At 36.2% G+C, this 21,517-nt stretch overlaps 2 protein-coding genes and 1 pseudogene across 3 annotated transcripts; all 3 read right to left on the reverse strand.

The window, feature by feature from the left end:
- Positions 1-3,961: 3,961 nt before the first annotated feature.
- LOC137708530 (coniferyl alcohol acyltransferase-like) lies at positions 3,962-6,976 on the reverse strand. The gene is made up of 2 exons (XM_068447626.1): positions 6,527-6,976; positions 3,962-5,096 (listed from the first exon to the last, which is right to left on the reverse strand). Exons 1-2 carry the CDS (start codon positions 6,932-6,934, stop codon positions 4,128-4,130), a joined length of 1,377 nt encoding a protein of 458 aa, XP_068303727.1. The 5' UTR covers positions 6,935-6,976; the 3' UTR covers positions 3,962-4,127.
- A 5,843-nt stretch (positions 6,977-12,819) lies between these two features.
- Positions 12,820-15,215, reverse strand: LOC137708531 (uncharacterized). Of its 2 annotated transcripts, none has more exons than XM_068447629.1 (5): positions 15,075-15,215; positions 14,794-14,861; positions 14,459-14,581; positions 13,163-13,297; positions 12,820-12,961 (listed from the first exon to the last, which is right to left on the reverse strand). In XM_068447629.1, the coding sequence occupies exons 2-4, from the start codon at positions 14,802-14,804 to the stop codon at positions 13,201-13,203; spliced, it is 231 nt and encodes a 76-aa protein (XP_068303730.1). In that variant the 5' UTR covers positions 14,805-14,861; positions 15,075-15,215; the 3' UTR covers positions 12,820-12,961; positions 13,163-13,200. The 2 variants fall into 2 exon arrangements, with proteins under 2 accessions (XP_068303730.1, XP_068303728.1); XM_068447627.1 differs by having other exon boundaries at positions 12,842-12,976.
- Positions 15,216-17,958: 2,743 nt separating this feature from the next.
- Positions 17,959-20,876, reverse strand: LOC137709446 (protein HIGH CHLOROPHYLL FLUORESCENCE PHENOTYPE 173, chloroplastic-like; annotated as a pseudogene).
- Between the last annotated feature and the right edge of the window lie 641 nt (positions 20,877-21,517).

Consider the following 21,517-nt stretch of genomic DNA (forward strand, 5'->3'; position numbering starts at 1 on the left):
TCTTGGATCCCAAGTCCATGGATGGGTTGTGGTAGCAGAAAGAAAAAATGCAACCATGGAAATGCTAGTCCTATACGGCATATGCAATTATAAAGGGGCAAAGGACGCCTCTTTGAAAGAAAAAAAAAATTCAATTAGAGATGTTATTTTATAAAGGGAATGATTGTAAAGATACCTTTACATTTTAAATTGGATTTGAGAGAGTAGTTTAGGTAATAAATTTGGGTTTAAAGAGATATTAATTCTTTAATGAAAAACAATATGAGTGAAGAGAGTAAGTTTGGTGTAAAAAGAGATTAGATGAGTTCAAATAAAATTTTATGTTCAATTTTGAGAAGTTATGAGTTCGCGGAATGTTCGGCAAACCATTTTCCAAAAACTGCACAAATTAGAGCCCAATTAATGGTATTGAGACCCAAACTTGAACTGGAGTAGTGAAGTTGGTTGAAGCCTTCGATAAGAACTATGATATATTATGAATAAACGTAGGAAAACTTGTATAATTTTGAACAAATATAATTGTAGAAAAATATAGATAAGCTACATCCAATTGGATAAGATGGTCCACTTGTGTGTGTGTGACCAAACCAGCCTAATTTATTTATTTATTTTTTGAAATTATTAGTCTATGGTCAATAGTGTTGTCGTTACTACCACCACTGTACGTCTAATAGCATATTATTAGGTGAAAGTTTCTTCTATTTGGCGGATTGACACAACCATTAACAAATCATGGCGAGCGTGGAATAGTACCAGTGAAAGCTACTTAATTTCTTCTCCTAATTTACTAATCAAAATATAAGTTTTGTTTAATTATGTTCAATCCTCACAAGTATTGATCCAATTTAGTAACCTTAATTTTTTATTAGTACTCGCAAAGAATAATGCACCAATTCAGTAAAACTGTGAATTAGTTAAAGGTCTATAGAGTTGTTAACCTGATTAGATATGCTTATTGAACCCTTAGCCTGATTATATATGTTTATTTAACCCCTTCTGTTGGCTCCCTCAACAACATTAGCAACCAAACCCTCAAATCACCACCTTACAACTTTAGGGACTTCCTTTTTTCGTTTGTCTTCTTTCTTTTAAAATTTTTACTCTTGCTTGCTTCACCTTATGAGACAAATTGGGAAGGTGTTGTAAAATTAGGGTTTATTAGGTGAATTTAGTTTAGTACGTATAACTGATCTAATTAATGTAAGATGGGTTGGTCTTTCTAGTGTTACAAATGTCATACCAACTATGATAGCTTGGTGAACTACTTCATTAGCCCCTCCACGAAGTCCTATTTATCTTATTGGGTAGTACTACTTAGATTAAGCTTAGTACTTATTTGTTGATTGATTTCTTAATTTAGAAAAATAAAACCCAATATATAGTAAAGGTTGAACTACTTTGTACTTCTATCAAATCCCATTAATAAATCAATACAAAAATGGGGGTTTGGTGATATGATTGCATTCTAACCTTTCTTGAGTGCATGAATAATATATACCTTGATTTACACAAACAGTCCCATATTTCTTCTGCCACGTTCGTATAGCTCGGACCAACCCATAGGTTGCGACGGCCAAACTAAACATATAAAATCCAATAATTAAAGAACTCTCTTTTCCAATATTTTATTTTCTATCCATGCCAACCTTCTTGACAAACAGTATAGACATGCATGCATGAATATGTCAACTTCGGTCGTCATGGCACCATGACTAATGAACAATAGCATGAACAAAATTATATAATAATTAAGGTAGTGGACATTGCCCATTGGTATACAAAGTGTGTGAGCAAGGATCAAATTTTCACCATGAAAGTGATTGCATGTATTATTATTACTATATATAAGTCATTCCCATTTATCTCATGTGCGAATAATTCGTAAAATGATGCACAAACCCTCCATGCATGCAGTTGCTAAAAACTAGTAATACGTACGAAAGTGGCTCACCCGATCCCTCCCAACAGATTTACTGACTAGCTAATTTTTGTGTGGAAGCTTGTTTTCTTTTGATTTTCTTAGTAGTTACCCCTCTATATTGTTTTTCCAAAGCAATCTGTTTGCGCTTCTAGTTAAAGGCAAAAGACCATTGCATGAAAAAGTGGGGTAAAAATTATAATATTATTAGAAGTCACTACATAAAAACTTGACATATTAATTGACATTAGTTGTAGAAGATGGAGTGGGTAAACTCTTATCAGTGGCTAAGGATAGGTTTGCGGCCTTTACTCACATCATTAGCCACTTATGAGTCTTTACTCTTTACCCACCTCATTCTGCATAACTACCATTAGCGGCTTTATATTGTCAATCTTTTATGTAGTCAATCTAAGTTCATGCTATTTTTTTTTATAGACGATAATAGGGGTGGGTAAACTCTTATCAGTGGCTAAGGGTAGGTTTGCGGCCTTTACCCACCTCATTAGTCACTTATGAGTCTTTACTCTTTACCCCCCTTATTCTGCATAACCACAGTTAGCGGCTTTATATCGTCAATCTTTTATGTAGTCAGTCTAAGTTCATGCTATTTTTTTTTAATAGACGATAATAGTGGTGGGTAAACTCTTATCAGTGACTAAGGGTAGGTTTGCGGCCTTTACCCACCTCATTAGCCACTTATGAGTCCCTACTCTTTACCCACCTTATTCTGCATAACTACCATTAGTGGCTTTATATTGTCAATCTTTTATGTAGTCAGTCTAAGTTCATGCTATTTTTTTTTATAGACGATAATATATTTATACTAAGAGGTAGGGAAAGAAATTAATATTAAACTTGTTATCTAAGAGATTCAAATCTTAGATGCGAAGTTTGCAAATAAAAAAATAACACTAAACCGTAATACCAGGTAACAAGTTAGAGCTGAAATCAATAGAACATTACTCGGCAATTATTGCCACAGTGCATCATATATCTGAGTAAAGCTAGAGAGCTAACTGCAGTTTTAAAATATAAAATAAGATTAAATTCCTCGAAATCTTGCAATGTCATTCAGATATTGTTAACGTTTCAGAAGTCATTGTAACTTTGAAAAGGAGTTGACTTAAAGAACACATAATCCTAATTAAAACACTACATATAGTAAAAAAAAAAGGTATTATATAAGAAGCATTGCCATTGGCAAGTTTCCAACTACTATCGTGCAGAGCCAATAGACAAAGGAGACACACACACACACACACACACACACACACACACATATATATATATATATATATATACAGACACACATATACGATATATATGTCTACGAAAGTGCAAAAGTCGAAAGACATGCAATAACGAATTCAAATTCAACACGAAATCGACTTGACTCATATAATCCCTAATCCCCATCACAACCGTGTGGAGAATATATAACTTCATAAAAAGAGACAAGGAAAGTGACTATGAAATATTAATACATATATACGGCTCTATTCGTATTTTAAAAAATTGTACTAGAAATTAAAATTGAATCATTTGATAAAGAAAAGAAACTATTTGTGAATTTAAAAAAAAAAATTTATTGGAGAATATTGTACTAAATTTGTTATTTACGTGATTTAAATATAAAACTTCTCACTTTGAAGAAAAATACTACGACACCGTTCTACTAAGTAATGAAAAATATTAATATCTTTGCAACATTGACAGAAAAAATCCTTGCAATAAAGTGGCTTCGTAATCCCCTGTCCATAAAGTGGCCTTGTAGTAAATATCCAAAGGAATATAATTGGAAATAACACTACATAGACTGGTTTTCTGGATACATACATAAACTTACGTATACTCGTTTTTAACTTAAAAGTAATTTTTATATCCTGATTTGAGAGAGGATCTACAAAGTAGATAGTACACAGATATGGGAGATTAATTAACACTGTGATGTAAGATTGGACTGCGATAGATTGAGTTTGATATCAACCATAGATGACTAATATTGATACACTCGCTTCAAATATAAGTAGGTGACAAACTTGGGAAATTGTTTAACATATTAACCATAAATATATACAAACAAAGCAACAGTCTCTTGCATGCTTTTGATACAAACAAGATACAATATATTTGCAGCAAGAGCGCTAGATTACAAGTAAGGGATAATGACATAGCCATAGGCAATACTACTTGATTATATCTAAATTTAACTAAGATAATCAAAAGTCAAGGGCTTTAACACATCAGCAGCTTCCTTCTCTATCAACTCCACCTGCCCTTTCAACATGTGCATGTACACAATCCAGTCACCATTACCAACTGGACTTGGCATTGGCATCACATACCCGGCATTTCCTCCCCACGGGAAATGGTACGACCCGAAAACTGGCGAGCCCCACCCAAAGTCCATCTTCGAAGCGGGGAACCGCTGGCCAGACGACACAACGAAAGCTGGCCCCTCATCGCTTCCACTGCCGTATATTTTGGCCAAGCCTGGCACTGGCCTATGTGCCTCAACCCAATCTATCAACCCTAAAAAATGCTCCTTCGTCACAGCACATTCCAAAAAATTATGGACTTCCTCAGCTACCCAATTTAGCGGTTTCTCAGTTAGGTCTTCAACTTTTTCCCCACCAAAAGGAATAGACAGCACATTTCCAAAGTAGGTAGCCATTAATGTTGGATGGTCGTTTTGGTAATGTCCCTCACTTAATCTTGTCCGTCCATCAACCACAATGCCCATTTTACATAATTTTTGGGCACGATCATTACTAGTTTCACTTTTTGCTACCATTTTCCACAAGAATGCAGAGAAAGACTCGAGCTTGCTCCTTTTGCAGCCATTGGAGGTGGCTAGGTCTTGGAGATTTTCAAGCTGCTCGGATGTGACATAGTATATGCGGCTGATGAGATGGTCGTGATCATCAGTTGTACTGCCTTTACTGGGAGGTGGCAACGCTGTGACGGGCACGTACATGTTGTTTAGGGAGGGGTCGATGTGACCAGGACGACGAGGGTTAAGCAAAGAACGACGAAAAGTTGGTTGGATAGTGAGGGATTTGGACTGAGCCATCTCAGCCCATGACACCAGAAACATGTTGGTTGAGTAGGCATCTGCAATGCGATGATCAAATGTGCATGCCACCACTATCCCACCACACTTAAGCTCAGTTGCCTGCAATTTAATTTGTTTCCATAATGTTAGGAATTAGAAAATATTGTCCCTCTCACATTGTGGTTGAAAATATTTCTCAAAACAAACCATCCATACATAGGGGCCTCCGGAAGGGGTGGACAACTGTGGGTAGCCACTAGTTTGTCCCACTTTTAAAGAGAAAAAAAAAGGGAACTTTAACGAAAAGCTTCTGGTACTGTTCAATTTAACGAAAAACCACATTTTTACACTGAAAAGTCAATCCTAGTACTATTCACTTTACCCTTTATTTTGTCCTTATTGTTAAAACTCAAAGTTTTCAAGCCATTTTCATTAGTTTTCTAAAAAAAACAACCACCCATACATAGGGAATAAAAACTTGGTGGGTGCCCTGTAGATTAAGAGGCAGGCACTATTTGTTTAAAGGGAGACTTTAGATCCGATCCCTAGGTATGAATATTCTTTGACTAAAACCTTGTTGATTTTCAATTTATGTTCGAAGTCCCTAAAATTAATGTGATAATTTATTCTATGTATGTTACTATATTTTTAAAATTAAAAATTGAAATTTATAGTTGTTTATATTAATGAAATTTTAAATAAAAAAAGTCATAATTTGTGGTAAAAATATTAAACATAAATTATACTATTGTGTGTGTGTGTGTGTGTGTCTATATATATATATATATATATATATATATATGTAAACATGGGTGCATTCTTCAAAATCACAAAAAATTATTGTATCAAAATATGGGTACATTCTTCAAAAAAAAAAAAAAAAAAAAAAAAGATATTAGGCTTAATAACATTAGTAAATTTTTTTGATTAAACTTGACATAGATACATTCTCAAATCAAAGAAAAAAAGAATGTACCCATATAAGTTTAAAAATGGATTAGAAAAAATTGAATAGATTCTATATAAAAAAAAAAGGGTACATTTTACTTATAACAAAATGGTATATTTAAGAATGAGTACATTTTAAGATTAAAAATTTGAAAAATATACATGAATGGGTACATATAAGATTAAAAAATTGAAAACAACTTTTTTTAAAAGCTAATGGGTTCAAACTTTTCTAATTTTATTTATTTATTTTGGAAATGTTTTAAATTAAAAATTATAGTTAGGAGTTTAATAAAGGTGTGAGTATTAAAATTCTAAATCAATTATTAATTTTTATTTTAAAAAATTATGTAATTAACATGTAAATTTATTGTTACATTACTGCTAGGGACTTGGATCAAAATTTGAAAACTAATAAGGTTTCGGTAAATGAATATTAGTAATTAAGGACCGGATACTAATTTTTCCTTGTTTAAAATATGCCTCGTGTTACAAGTTCATATTCATACCTAGATTCCGTAACAGGTTACATATTTCAACTACACAGTACAAACGTTCGAAACGTGTAACATGTAAATGACATGAGATAATACGACACAGACCTGGACAGCCAATACGCCATGCTTCTTGTTCGGCACCAACTTACCCTCAATACTCTCATCAGGGTCATAAAGGTTGAGCTCCTTAAGCTCAACATCTGCAAAGGCTTCAGCGAAATCAACGCCGCGGTTGTTGCATAGAATCTCAGGCTCCCCGACAGAGTTCGGCACTACCTCACCGGCGAAGGCGTAGAAAGTCACAAGAGCTTGAGCCATGGCCTTCTTCAGAACCCCAACCATGGACCCAAAGCTCATGCTTTGCTTATTTTTGTAGCAAAAGAAAATTCCCACGTCCACAGGTGGCAAAAGCAAGTCAAGGTTGGAGAGTGGTAGCCAATGCTCTTGCAATGGCAGGGCAGCTGCCACCACTTCTTGCTTGCTCATAGTCACCTTGAACACTCCTCGCGCCATGTTTTTTATTAACTAGTTAACTTCTATATGGTTTAGGTTTTGTGAGCAAAAGACTAGAAGAGAAGTTCTAAATTTATAAGGAGGAGTTGGAGAGTAAAATGACGTTATAGCCAGTTGGATTAAGGGGACGTTTGGAAGGAAAAATAAGGGAGAGCTGGCTAGGTAGCGAAAGCCAACCACCCTCAACATTTTACTTTTGTTAGGGGGAAGTATAAAGACAAAAAAATAAAGTGAAATACGTGGAATCTTTTCGAGTAACATAAGTAGTCGAAATGGGAAAGGGATCCTCTCCGGATCCCTTCTCTCTAATGCATTAAGTTTGGGACCGTTGAATTTTGATTAAATGGTTACAAACAGGGGATCATTTTAAAAGTTATAATAACTTTAGTTGTTAGATTAAATTTCAATAACCTGGATCTCTGAATTTAATGGATTAGGAGAAATGGACCTTTTTGTCGAAATGGTTCAAGTTTCAAATGGGAGTCAACAACAATGACAAGGAAATTATTTTAGGGATTAGGATCTTCTCCTAAGAAAATGGTGAGGATCCTCCTAACAAGACCCATCGGGCCGTTCAAATTTTATCCAATGACTAAAAACAGAAGACCCCTCTAAAAGTTATCAAACAAGAGCCCTTCTAAAAATTATAATAATTGTAACCGTTAGATAAAATTTGAACTACCCGATGTACCTGATCAGGAGAATCCTCACCATTTACTTAGGAGAAGATCCTGATCCTTATTTTAGGATGATGCTTTGGATATTTTTTTTCTTGGAAGTAGAAAGATATTAACCAGGGTATTTTTTGGAAAAAAGTTTGACTGTAGCAAAGCTACAGACAAACTCCCTCAACTTTATTCACTAACAAACACAAAAGTACAAACTAACCACATGCCCAAGGAACAAATATACAAAACCAGAACTCGGCCGGCCCAAACCAAAAAAAAAAAAAAGAAAAAAAAAAAAGAAAAGAAAAAAAATACAAACAGACAGAGGGCCAAAAAACACACAACAGCCACAACATCCGAGAAACTTCTACAGAACGCTCCTCCACTGCCAGAGAGCAAGGCCAGCCAACTGAAACATCCTTCGCCACCGAGCACCGCCGCCGCAGACATCACCGCCAAACCCGAACAGCACCCAGATTCCAGCCAAGAACAAGAGATAGTCGGCACCAGAGGGATTAGCCAACTACCACGAAGAAGCTCGGGGAAACCCACGAGCAACACTGTCAAAACGACAGACTGCACGGAGATCCTGGTGGTGTTGGAAACACCCGAGCCAGGGAAAACGTCCCCGCTCTACACACGAACTCAAGAGCATAGAGAAAAGTGGTTGAAGATCGGACTGAGGGAAAGAGGGGGGAGGGATACCGACGGGAAGAGAAGAACAGGGCAGGGCAGAGGTAAAATTTGGGAGGAACATCAGGAGAAGCGAAAAGAAAAGAAGAAGAAGAAAAGAGGAGAGAAGGCACGCCAGAGAAGGGGAAAAGAGGAGAGAACAGAAGGAGGGGAAAAGGGGCAACCGACCCCAGCAGAAGCTAGAGTCGGCGCCGGAGAGTGTGGTCAAGCGGGAAACCCTCACCAAAAGAGGGAAAGAATCTCTCACAGAAGGAGAGAACTCTCTCACAGAAGGAGAGGAGGAAGAGAGGAAAGAAAAGGTTTGAACAAAGTGGATTTAGGTTTGTGAAGTTTTTTTTTTTTTTTTTTTTTTTTTTTGGGCTAAGATAAAGTGTAGATATTAACTAGGGTTTAGTCATTTTTGTTTTGTGATTTCGCTGAGTCATTTCTATACACGTGATTGACAAAAATGTATGAATCGCTACTTTCAGGAAAAGGACCTCAGCAATGTCGACAATACAGTTGGCTCTACGTACCCTTCTCTGGCAAAGCATGTACTAGTTTATTGGATCATCACAATAAAGTCATTTTTACTTACTGTGACAGGGTCTCCATACACTCTGCAATACTAGAAGACTGTTAATGAACTAACCCGCTCATTCTTAATAGGCAAAGAAATTCAATCTACACTAAAACTGAAAACACGCGGAAACACTGTTCATAATCACAGTGTTGTTCCGTTTTTCCCGCCCATTTAGTCTCTTCTATTTCATTTATGCCACTGACCCCTTTTGACATTTGTGATCGCACTCAGAGACTCACAACGGCTCCTTTCGTTTCTGCTCAGCTGCAATTAAATTTGCTCTCATCCCTAGAATCCAAAAAGAGAGATTTTTCAGTGTAACCGATACATAGGATAATACACCATGTGTCATTATATAAATGATTAGATATATGTGATGAAAAATTAATAACTTAAAAAATTAAATATTTCCCATTATATATATAAAAACATGTGATGTACCACTCGTATTCTGATCACAACGAAAAATTTCTCCCCTCGTACGTTGCTCCTCTCCATGCACGCCGCTTCCTTTTCATCTTGGCCTCTCCTGTAATCACGCCGCTTTCCCTGCTTCCGACATCGTCCTTTTTATTGGGTAAGCTTTGAAACCTTTCTAGAACTCATGCATGTTGTGTTGATTTCAAATTTTCGCTATCAAGATCCAATCACTCTCAATATTCCACAAAACAACATTTTCGGTTCACATATATGAGTAAATAATTTGATTACGTTTCTGATCAGAGTTGCATTTATATTCTGCATTTTCTTGAAGAATTTAGTGTCTAATTTGAAAAATATAGGAAGAATATTTGATTTCTTGCAGAATCCATCTACTAAAATATCCAGATTTCTTAATGGACTAAAGGAAAAAGATGGTAATTTGGCTTATCCATCCCTCCAAATTTTGATATTACTAGAAAACATGTCCGCATGTTGCTGTAGGAATTGAATATATTAGTTGCGACATACATGAATAACTTCCACACAGACTAACTTAAAAGACGGTGTAGTACCTAAGAACCATTAACTTTGCTTGCTATATACGGATATGCATATGCTATAAGAAAGCATTCATTTGTAGATCGTATTGTGCTGTCAGTATTATACTTATAGTTTCAAGTGCTCAGCAGTAATATGGGGAAAAAGACGGAAAAGGGAAAGCAGAAAAATAGAAGACATAATATTTGAGCATCTAGTAGGAATAGTAAGTTTATGAAAAAATTGCTAAACCATCTCACAAATTCAATCGTTAAACATTACATTGTGACCTAAGATAAAGATAAAGTATATCATTCGTTCACAAATCAAAACAAAGTGCGATCAAAGGAAAATGTTTAAGATGATGAAAATAAAAAACTGGACTCGGCAACCATATTTTCTATCAGTAACCAAACGAATAATTTAGAATGATACAAACCCAATTCTAGCTCATCTGGTTGCTCTCATCCTCAGCTCTGTATTTCCAAGGTTGAGTAGCCATGTTTGCAGAAGTTGCCAAATAATCACCATCTAAAGATTGAGAATAACATTGTTCACATCGCACAAAATTTGATAGAAACGGGGACAAATTAACATATTTAAAGTAAGCACTAAGATCTAAACATCTTCAAAGGCTGAGTAGCTGATTGGATTTGTTTCATTTTTCGAATCCAATGAAAATACAAAACAAAAAGGAATTAAAGAAAAGTTACCGTTTAAGTATTTCAAAATTAGTGACTAATCAATTAGTCAGTCAGTCTCAATGATCTATCAATACCATGGACATCATAAAGAAATTCAAGTAAACCCTATAAACTATCAACTCCATCACTCTTCCAACATTGTTTCTAATTTCCCTCTCCTTGGAGCTTTTTGATTACTAATTTATATACAGCAAATTGAACTATCCATTTCAAATCAAATATACATGGGTAAAAAAGCAAAACCTAAACTCCCGCCACATAAATTAATCAATAATCAAACAAAGAAAGATTCTTGGAGACCAAAACAAATCCAATTGGATTTTCATGCGAGTGGTTGTAACTGCCAAACAAAACACATATATTTAAGTGCCCAAAATTTAAGCTTTACATCATGATCTATTCTTGTAACAAAACAGTTTCTCAGCTGTTGGGTATTTTCTGTGGCTTTCGATAATAGTTGTACTTATATAGAAAAAAAATTAAAATAGTCAAACACAAATGAAAGAAAGACGGATCAAATTATTAAGAAATCTAAGTTAGAGTTGTTAAAATTCACTTTTATTTGTACGATTCAAACTTCAACACATTTATTCTAACATTTTACCAATCGTCAGACATTGCTAATTGCCAAGATAGCAAGATAATGAATTCCATGAACGAAAAAAAAAATCTCATATGTTACAGATTGCACCAACCAAATAAAGAATCTATTGATATGGTTTTCAACCTAACTATAAAGGAGTTTTATAACAGCGCAATCAACATCATTTGAACCCAACTAAAAAGAAACTGATTGTATGTTATAAATTCCATGGGTAATTTAATTTTACAGATTAAAAAGAGTCGAAGAATATTGAAAATTACTAAACCCCATCATAACATCGCATCAGGAAAGAATCAAATCCAAATGTAAACAGTAGAAGAGTGACAATTGCATAAAGAATATGATCATAGGAAGCATAAATGGGATATTGAGGATCTCAAGTAAATTCGCAACAACACAAAACCCAACCAGCAACAATTCGTTCATGACATCTCAAAACACCAAATTTCGTCCCGAAAACAGGACATTTAATGCAGAAAACTTAAAACGTTGCCTCCCAATACTAAGATCTGAGAGAGCGTTGCAATTCTTATCTTTAAAAGCATGAATGGTGAACTTAATAAAAGAATAAGAATCTGCAGTGAACTAAATAAAAACACAATTTCTACAAACATTATTTGCACAAAAATTAACTGTATTGAGAAACTCACCATCCCACCTCTCACGATGATGTATGATGATAAAACCAATTGGTGGGCCAACTGAAATATATTCACAGGCCCATTAAACGCACGAACATCATACAGTGAATTGCACATAAAGTACAACATTATCAAGTATACCTCGAGGTGGCATTGAATACGATCATTATAAAGTCTTCATCTCTGACACCAAGAGCACTCAGCATCTTAGAATTCCTTATCTCCCAACCATTATATAGCTGCTGCTGCTGCTCAAGCAGCACCCGTGTCTGCTCCTCAAGCAGCACCCGTGTCTGCTCATACGCACTGAAAAACATACCACGCATTCTTTATACATTTCTCTATTAACTAATCAACTAACTGAATTTAAAATTAGCTTCCAAACCAAAGAAGTTCTGAACTTTTAATTTTGCCATCACATTCAGTTCTTCATCTCTTACTGTAAATCCCAATTACAGAAAAATCTAAACATTACTTCAATTTAATATTGTTTTCCCCCAAAACAGCACAATCCCACAAAAAAAAGTTTATAAAGAAAAACACAACAGATCATGAATTAAATTAAACTTCTCACCTCCACCTCCAGCAGAGCTTTCACATTCCCAACCTATCACAAAAAAATCAAATCAAATTCAAGTTAAAAAAAGGAGATCTTCAACTTCCAAATTAATTGAAAGAACTATAAAATCAATTAAGGGTTTCTGCTGAAGTGAAAAGTAAGGGTTTTAGTCTTGTGAGGATCGACGTTTAAGGAGAGGATCTGTTCGTCTCCGGAAAGTAATGATCGAAAGCTCCCTCTACTGTCATTTTTTTCCTAAACTCCGTGCATCAATCGGAAACTAAAGAAAACTAAGAACTTGATTAATTGAGTGATTAAGAAAACATGGACTTGGTTAACTTGACATATGAAAGCTGAATTCATTGACAGATGCTTCACATACATCACGCATCCACTGTCTATTTCCAGAAAAAGGATACATTATCTGGATAACAGCACCTGGTAATGAATTGATACTCAAAAATCCCACAAAACCATCCACAAATACATATTTCACTATAAAGCATGAAAAGAGAAAGATTAAGGCTCAAGGGTACCTGTTGGGTGAAGTGCAGCAAATTCGAATGATGGCGCTAGGTAAGAGGACCTTGTTTCGGAAAGGAAGGATGCTGAGGCTAGTGGGAAGCTCCACCGATTCTGCCATATTTGCAACTTGTAGTGAGAGGAAAAAAGAAGAAACAGAAAGGAGAGTCGGAGGAGGAGCTAGAGAACACAGGCATTACCATATAAGTGCCCTCAACCAAAAACAAAAAAACTTAGCACAGAATCATGGATGTCGTTGGAGACCATTTTAAATGAAACAAATAAATATTGGGAAGCACTGATTGTCAAACTAACCTGACGAACTTCTCTTGCTGAAAATTCATGACTACAACTTATTTTCTAGAATCTCCAAACGGAAAGTTAACCTCTGAACGTTTGGATAACCCGAAGAACTTCCTCATGCACCACCATGTTCCCAAAAGCAGTCCCCTGACAATGATTCAAAGTGAAATGAATTACTCGGCTACGTGTTCATAAAAGGGGAAACTTTTTCTGAAGTCCAAGAGCAATATCAAAGTCCAATTTGCCCCAATTCAAGAAGCAGAAATCGCACTAATACTAAATATCCATACAAAAATATCTTCATTTGAGCAATATCCCCCTAAATTTAGCATCCACTGTTTTCATACATTCATAAATTCATTGCTAACAACAAAATGTAATAAATAAATAAAATATAAAATAAGGTCAAAAATGGACCAACGGGACCCCTGGGATTCAAATTTTTGAACCAAAAATCAAATAATTTCAACAAAAACGTGATATTTTGGATTTCCAATTTCACATCCTTTCAAGAAAAGATCAAAAAACTAAATTGTTAACATTCCCAAAAACTGAAAATCCAATCTTTGGGGGAAATCCATGAGAGCATGCAGTTGCATCAGTCAAAATATGTTCCTTACGTCAACTAATTGGATTAACCAACAGAGCTCATTTTTATGATAATTAGTTAATTACACATCTAGAGCTATCAGTTATAGGCTACAGCAAATCTTTTATCTCCCACCTTAAATATTACTCCCTTAATTAGGGCTTCTTTTCAGACCACAACATTGAATACGATTAATTAGGTGCTACATCGGTGGTGATTTGTGAGGACCACTATACTAATTAAATCGTACAATACAATTTCAAGATCTAATGGCAACAACTCGAAATCATAGCAAGACGATCAATGGACGCAAGAAAGAGACCTTAAGAGCGGGGATCATTTTTCCTTGAATATGAATCGGCATCATGTACCCAACTAAGTTATAAATCCCCATAAATCCATTTCTGGAAAGTACTAAACTACCCAAAAAAAAAAAAAAAAAATTATACACACACATACAGGCCCTTGAAGGGAAGAGATCCTCATTTTTCAAAAAAAATGGGGACACCCTCTTAACCATTAGATTTGACTTTAATGAAATTCTGTGGTTGAGATTAAATCATAGGCCACAGAATCTCAACCACATAATTTCATTAAATCCAAATCTAACGGTTAAGAGGATGTCCCCATTTTTTTTGAAAAATGAGGATCTCTTCCCTTAAAGGCTTCCTATATATCAGTAGGAATACAAGGGATTGGATGAGGAAGTCTAAATATACCAGTAATGGCGAGTGGTGAGGATGAGCTTGATACTGATGCCATGTTCTTGGGCTGCTTTCAGAACCTTCTCAGGTTCAACTGGATCCACAACCGCTGCTTTTTTGGTACTCTCGTCAATAATTCTAAACACCAATAACAATTGAATTTAGAACTGATCAATATTTAAGCATAATTAATTAATTAATAAAACCCTAATTAGGATAACCAGAAATTGAGATGAAAAGGGTGGATACAACCTTTCTTCTTTTAAAAACATGCTATAAATTTGTTCCACACTTAGAAATACAGGAAATTAGAGAATTTTAATCAAGTGTTCGCAAGCGTATAACATTACCTGCATCCCATTCATGAAACCAAGGCTTATACACCCAAACTAAAAGGCAAAGCCCTTGAACGCATCTCCTAGGGCTAAAACCAACAGAAAAAAGTTAATGCCTGATTATTCGCATTTATTTATATATATCATATACCAGCACGTTAAACTCATTACTGAATCGCCTATCTGGGAGAGAGAATCTAGCATTGACATCATAAGATTGCTATATAACAGTGAAAATATGCCTACATCCCCACCATTGAGTGCAACAAAATCTATGGTCTTGGGTGTGAACTTACCCTTCGCTAGTGTAGTGGGTGTTCTTGAGAAGTCGGAGCCTTTGGAATAGTTCGGGAGCTTCTCTGGGAGGCTGAAGCTTCAGCTGTCCAGGAAGCATGCTTGCAAAGGGTGTTTCAGAACCTCCTACATTAAATCGGTCGCAGGAAAACATTGCCAAGAAATGAAAATCAAATGAAATGGGCAACTCAGATGTTAAAAGAGAATACAATTATCTAAGATTCCCAAACTCCTTCAAACACATAAATTTTCTAGACTCTGAATATTTGAAATAAAAATCATCGAACCCTAAAATTTCCAACAATCTCAAAAATTCTAAAACGCATTAAAAACCTCTATTTGAAATAGTAACCCAAAGCAATATAATTGCATAGATTGTTAAAAGTGAAGGAAAACTGATCAGGAACAAACCCTACACAAACACACATATGCAAATAAGTAGATACGACACACACACACACACACACACACACACACACATATATGCACCTGCGGTTGGAGGAGATGGAAGGGGGTGAGTATCCCCTGTGAAAAATATGAAACCTTGTGAAAAGAGCGCATGTGGGAAAGAACGATATCAGCATAGAACGCATAGAAACTACAGCAGTAATAGCATTCAAAAAAGTTTTTGTTCTATACGACACAATAAAAGAAATAACAGTGAGCCATAAAAATTAAAAATAAAAAATTGGGAATTGTAAATTGTAATCTAATCACCTAATAAAATAAAATAAAATACAAAAGAAATTAAGCACAACAATATCAAAATTAAAAGGAAGGAATAATATGAAACCTTGTGCATAGAACGCTCGTGAGAACGAATCACACAAGAATCTAGGGTGGAAAAATCACAAAAGTGACAACTAAAGGGCACCTAACGGACACCCCCATCTCTCTCTCTGCAATGGACAACCCCATCTCTATCTCTCTGCAATTGCAGAAATCCCTCGGGTTTCAGGAAGCAAATGGAAAACGAAGTGCTTTTCCATCCCCAACCCATACCCATACCTCCCTTACTCGTTGCCCTTACCCTCGCAGAAAATCCTTCCATCTCTCTCTCTCTCACCCTTGTCCCATCTCTTTGTCTGCAAATTGCTGAAAAGAAACCCTAAACAAATCCATGAAACCCCTCGCCTAAATCCTCCCACACCTCTCTCGGACACCCCCTATCTATCTCTTTGCAAACCATAAACCAAATCTCCTAAATCCTATCTTGGACATCCCACAAACAGCCAAGAAGCCAAAGATATTAAAGCAATCTCTACATAATACTTTGGAACAATGAAGCAAACAGGTACTTACTTGTTCCTTGTCCAAAACCGTTGGTGCCGCCGTACATTGTTATCAATTGTGGGTTTATCAAATCCTTCATGGCTTAGATTGCATGAAGAATTAGAAACAAAAAGATGAATATATGTTGTAAATCATCATATAAATGTAACTGCATTTAAAAAAAGAAGGGAATGAAAAAATAGAATTCTATTTCATCAGTATGTAACTGCATGAAAAGTTACATTGAATGCAGACTCAATCAATTTCCCCAAAGTCATTGTTAACTGAAAATTAATACCAAACCCATAAATAACACCATTGAATTTGGCAAAACCCAAAAACAAAATACAAAAATTTACTCATATAATCACAGAAAAACATGAAATTTGAGCACCCATTTGGCCAAGTTAAAGGATAAAGGCACTCACATCATCGAAGTACTGTTTGAGAAGACCTAATACTGGTTCTTCCTTTTTCATGCTCTTCCTCAGAACTGCCATAAAAAAATCGGAGAAGCATACAAATTCAGAAAAGGAAAGGTCCAAAACTGCCATAAAAAATCCAAAAAGCATACAAATTTATTAGAAAGAAAGTTCAAATTACAAAAACCAACTGATGTGAGTGAATAGTGAGAGGTTGTGTTAGGCACCTGAAACACGTTTTGGTTTCAATTGAGAGGGCCAGAGCCTTATATGCGAGGAAGATTTTATTGAGAAGCAATGGAGAAGTTGGGGCATAACAAATTAGCATGTTCTTGTATAATTCTGAGAGCAGTATTTCTTTATAGGGTTGGATGGAATCTCAGATTTTCTTATCCATTCAGCATGTTTTTGTGAATCTGTGATATGGGGTCCTTGGCCAAGAGTTGCTTTCCTCTGTTGGCTTGACGCGTCACCTATGCTAACCTCCAGATATATGTTTATGTGGGTTTATTCTTGGATGTAACCGGAGTACATATATTTTTGTATTCATGACCTAGTCACGTGCGACAGATAAAGAGATGTTTGTATTCGATTGTACGGCAGAATCTCTTGTCCACCATGTGAGAAACTTGCACCGACTCACAGGCTCATTTTGGGGTGTTTTGATTTTGGGATCAATTACCATTGAAATTTATCGTCGTCCACGTAAACCCTAAACACACTTAAACCTTGTATTTCCATTTTTCACGTATAAGGGCGTTTCAAATCCAGTATTTTCGAACACACTTTTTATTTTGCATTGAAAGAAGGGTATCAAGAAGTTGCGCCTGTCTAAATCAGAAACTGAGCTTTGTAATTAAGCATGTAATTGTAGTGCTTGTTATATACACTTTCGACCCGATTCATGGCAACGAACAATTTAAACCCATCTGGGCATCTACACATGAATTTACAGGACGAAAATGTTGGCATGCGATCGTGTATCTGGGTTGCGAAGATAAAATGACAGGCTCTATATGCTGCTGTACAAATGTACTCTTATCTTACGAACATTAGATCATCCGTGCTCCGCGTGATCAGGTATTCTTCTCTAGAGCGGATAGCGCCGGTGTCAGATAGTTATTGGCTTTGTCAGGCTAATGCGCCACCTGGAGAGAGAATTCGGAGAATCAAGGTGGTTACAAGCTTATATTTGTGATACATATTTGTTTTTGATATACACAATCTGTTGAGAATGAGTCCCACATTGATGGGAGGAGGGATTTTGCATAGGCTTATAAGAGGTTGGGTTACTCCTCATATTGCCAATTAGTTTTATGGGTGAACCCCAACTTTCTTCAGAATCTAATGAATTCACTTTACTTGGTCCTTACCAGCTCGTAAAGTTCCTTTCCTTGATCGGCAATGTATTCATAACATACCTGGAAAATTTCAATATCTGCTTAGCATTATGTCAGTTGAGAGTAATATGGTAACAGCAAAAAGATTTCACCCACATCAAAGCTTTTGTTCCTTGTAGTCGAATCATGCAACGCCTTCACGCAGATATCAGCTACATCTGCACAGCTGATCCCCTGATTCACAGATGCGAGTTTAAGTTAGATGTTCAATGACGTCACATAGAAACCAAAAGATAAATCCCTGCTTTCGTCTAGTGAAAAGGGATTGACATGATTTCAATTGGTAGCTGTAGCAAAACTTTTTATAAGACGATCATTCTAACCTGAGAAATCCTTTTTCCTTGTTCAAATACGAGCGCATTGTCCACCTGGTTCTTCCTGTATAAACCAAACCGAATCTCATCAGATAGAGGGAAAACCAAATTCCTGTATAAACTAAAAGTCGTTAATTTTAGAGTAAGCACTCCACCTTCAGGGGACCAGGACGAACGATTGTGTATCCAAGCCCTGATTTTCGCAATGACTCTTCCCCAGCCTGGAGAAATTTCAACGGTAAAAGAATTAGCTAAGTTAGAAATGAAAAAAGGGAACCTGTTCGCAGAGTGACAGAGAGAAAGAGAGCTAACCCTCTTGGCTTTAAGAACCTGCTCCCTTCTATTAGGTTATACTCCTGATCCCGTACATGAAACTAATATGAAGTCCGTTTCTTGCCCAGTCTGCAGAAGGTTCCATTATCACATTCATTTAAGACAAAATACTATGCAATCCTAGTCTCTGTATAAAACTCATACACATGCACATGATCGTTACTCTACATATGTCAACACTAACTAAACCATCCATTCCATCTCACTAACCACACTTAATTGATAGTTACATAGCTTATCGATGCGAAAATCCAGAGCACGTCAGTATTATTTTTAAGCAAGCAATTGATGTAAAAGGATTTATAGAAACAGTTATTTCACTTCAAGGTCAGAATGGTAGTTGTTAATAAAATGATTCACTTTGAAAATTTCTTCCGACTGTCAGAAAATGGGTTCATTGGAAGAACGATCAGCTTTGAAAGGGTTTGACTTTTGGTTTATAACTCATTGATCAAAACATTGGCTCTCATAGTAGAAATGTGAAAACGGGACACCATTAGCAAGAATCACAAGCATACTCAAGAGACTATGAGTTCTATGTAGATATTCACTCTGTTAGGGTTAAAGCCTGAAAGCATTGAGCAAATTTTTCAGTATTGAGATTTTCAAGTGAAAGCTGCATACATTTTTGGAAAAGACATGTATGCGAGTCTACCTGATCGTCAAGAGTGAAAAAGAGAAATTCTTGGTAACTCAACAACATAACCTAAAACAACTAGAAATATAGAACATAACTGATATAACAATCAGCACAACTCAAATTAAAGACTTACTGGCAAAGCTTTTATGTATTCTAGTATAAGTGTAAAGCTTCTTGGGTCTTGCTGCTTCACTCCTGTGCGGACTTCAACTGCTTTCTGTGCGAAGAAATAATAAGTAGATTCAGCAAAGATGCAAAGAAATGTATTTCATCAAAATAACAGAAAAATAATAATTTATATTGTTTTTGGATTTGAAGAAAACATATGAAAGAGATTCACCAACTTATCTCACACACACAGAAAGCAGAAAATGTACAAACCTGTCTTCTGGGCTCAAAACGTATGGTTAATGTATGTACAAGGAATGGGTCTAGTGGTGGATCATCTGGTTTCACTGGGCGGAATGATGAAAACGGTACTCTGACCTGCCAATTACAGAGTAATAGAATTAGGGACAGCAACTATTGCAACCATTCCATAAAAGAATCACAGAGGAGAAAAGAGATCCTTACCCTACAAAATCCTGCTTTTGTGTTGAATCTAGAAAAATATAATTTACTTTGAGATGTATCCGCTGAAGGACCAGCTTCAAGAATTAATATGTAAGATCTTCCATTCCCACCAACAGAAAGAACTAGACCTTCATACCTGTACATTGAAAATATAGATTACAAAAATTGATAAGCCTTCGCAGTTTAGGCGATGGATGTTCCGATAAAAAAAAATCTATCATAGCCAGGTCTTAAAAAGCTCCATTTGAGAATGCAAATGTGGCATACCTGTCGAGGGTCCGACCCAAGGGAAGTGAAAGCTTTTTTGACAGTTCAACATACCCTCCTCTGGTGAAAACATATCCTACAATGCAGCAAGAAATAGAGTAAAAGGAACAATAATTGGTTTCCATTTAGAATCTCAAAACCCCACTTTAGTCTTTCTCTTAATGGAGAAAACAGCATCGCCAGTGAAAGTGAATTCGAACTTGGCATCCATTCCTCCATCATACTTAGAAGCAACCACGTCCTGAAAGTAAGTCCCCTGACGAACTGCCCATCCATCCACTGACTCCGGAGTCTTGAACTTTACAATAGTAAGTTTGCTCTTGCTGCTCTTTCCTGCTCGTAATTGCGCCATTTTGTTGTTATAGTCCTGCAATGGAAACAGTCAAAAGCTTCACTCGGAGGGCAAAATTTAAATCCAACATTGAACCAGCCCATGGACTTATAGACATCGAAACCGAAACAGATTACTAAATGTCAAAAGGAGCATTTGAAGGATATGGCAACAAGGATCACACCTGAAATGCATTAGTAAGATTGTAGACCCCTCTTTGATCAACCCTGTAGAGATCTCCGCTGGCAGTAGCACAATAGATAATCTTGTTACAGCCCTGTACCGCAGCGTAAAGGGTAGCAGGATCACCCACATCCCCAGTTACAATCTCCACCGATCTTGGCAACAACTCCACCACTTCCTGATCAGCATTCCTCACCAGTGCCTAATTCACCATCACACAACACATTCCACACAAAATAAAACCCAAATCGCTTGTAGCTCAGCTGGTAAGAGCGTTAAACCCTTTAACCGAAGTTCCGAGTTTGATTCCCCTTCCCCAATATAACTATCAAAACATAACAAAACCCGAAAACTCCAAAACCAAATAAACAAACCCTAAAAGGTCGAGAATTTCAAAAAATTGGATACAAATGAACACCTTTACAGTGTAGCCTCTGACCATGAGCTTGCGGACGACTATCCGGCCGATAATCGAGGTGGCGCCGACGACCAAGACGGTGGTGTTCTGGTCGCCGGGACGAACTCGCACATGGTGAAGAGAAAGTTACCACAGTAAATTGTAGTGATAATAACCACAAGTCAAATGTTTGTTAGGTTGTTCCTCAGTTTGTTAGGAAAGTTACCTTTGTATAGTTTTTACTTTTACCTCTTTTACTTTTTTAAAGTGTAAGTATAAATACCCTCATGTAACTTATCATTATTCAATCAAT

This window comes from Pyrus communis, chromosome 11, assembly GCF_963583255.1.
Source record: "Pyrus communis chromosome 11, drPyrComm1.1, whole genome shotgun sequence".
In the NCBI taxonomy this organism is placed as follows: domain Eukaryota; kingdom Viridiplantae; phylum Streptophyta; class Magnoliopsida; order Rosales; family Rosaceae; genus Pyrus; species Pyrus communis.

Bases quoted from the DNA above. Each gene is read 5' to 3' on its own strand.
- LOC137708530 (XM_068447626.1), bottom strand. From the start codon at position 6,934: ATGGCGCGAGGAGTGTTCAAGGTGACTATGAGCAAGCAAGAAGTGGTG. The intron at 5,097-6,526 runs GTCTGTGTCGTA...ATTAAATTGCAG, and splicing joins ATGGCGTATTGGCTGTCCAG to GCAACTGAGCTTAAGTGTGG.
- LOC137708531 (XM_068447629.1), bottom strand. The intron at 13,298-14,458 runs GTATATTTAGAC...AATCATTGTCAG, and splicing joins CTCACCACTCGCCATTACTG to GGGACTGCTTTTGGGAACAT.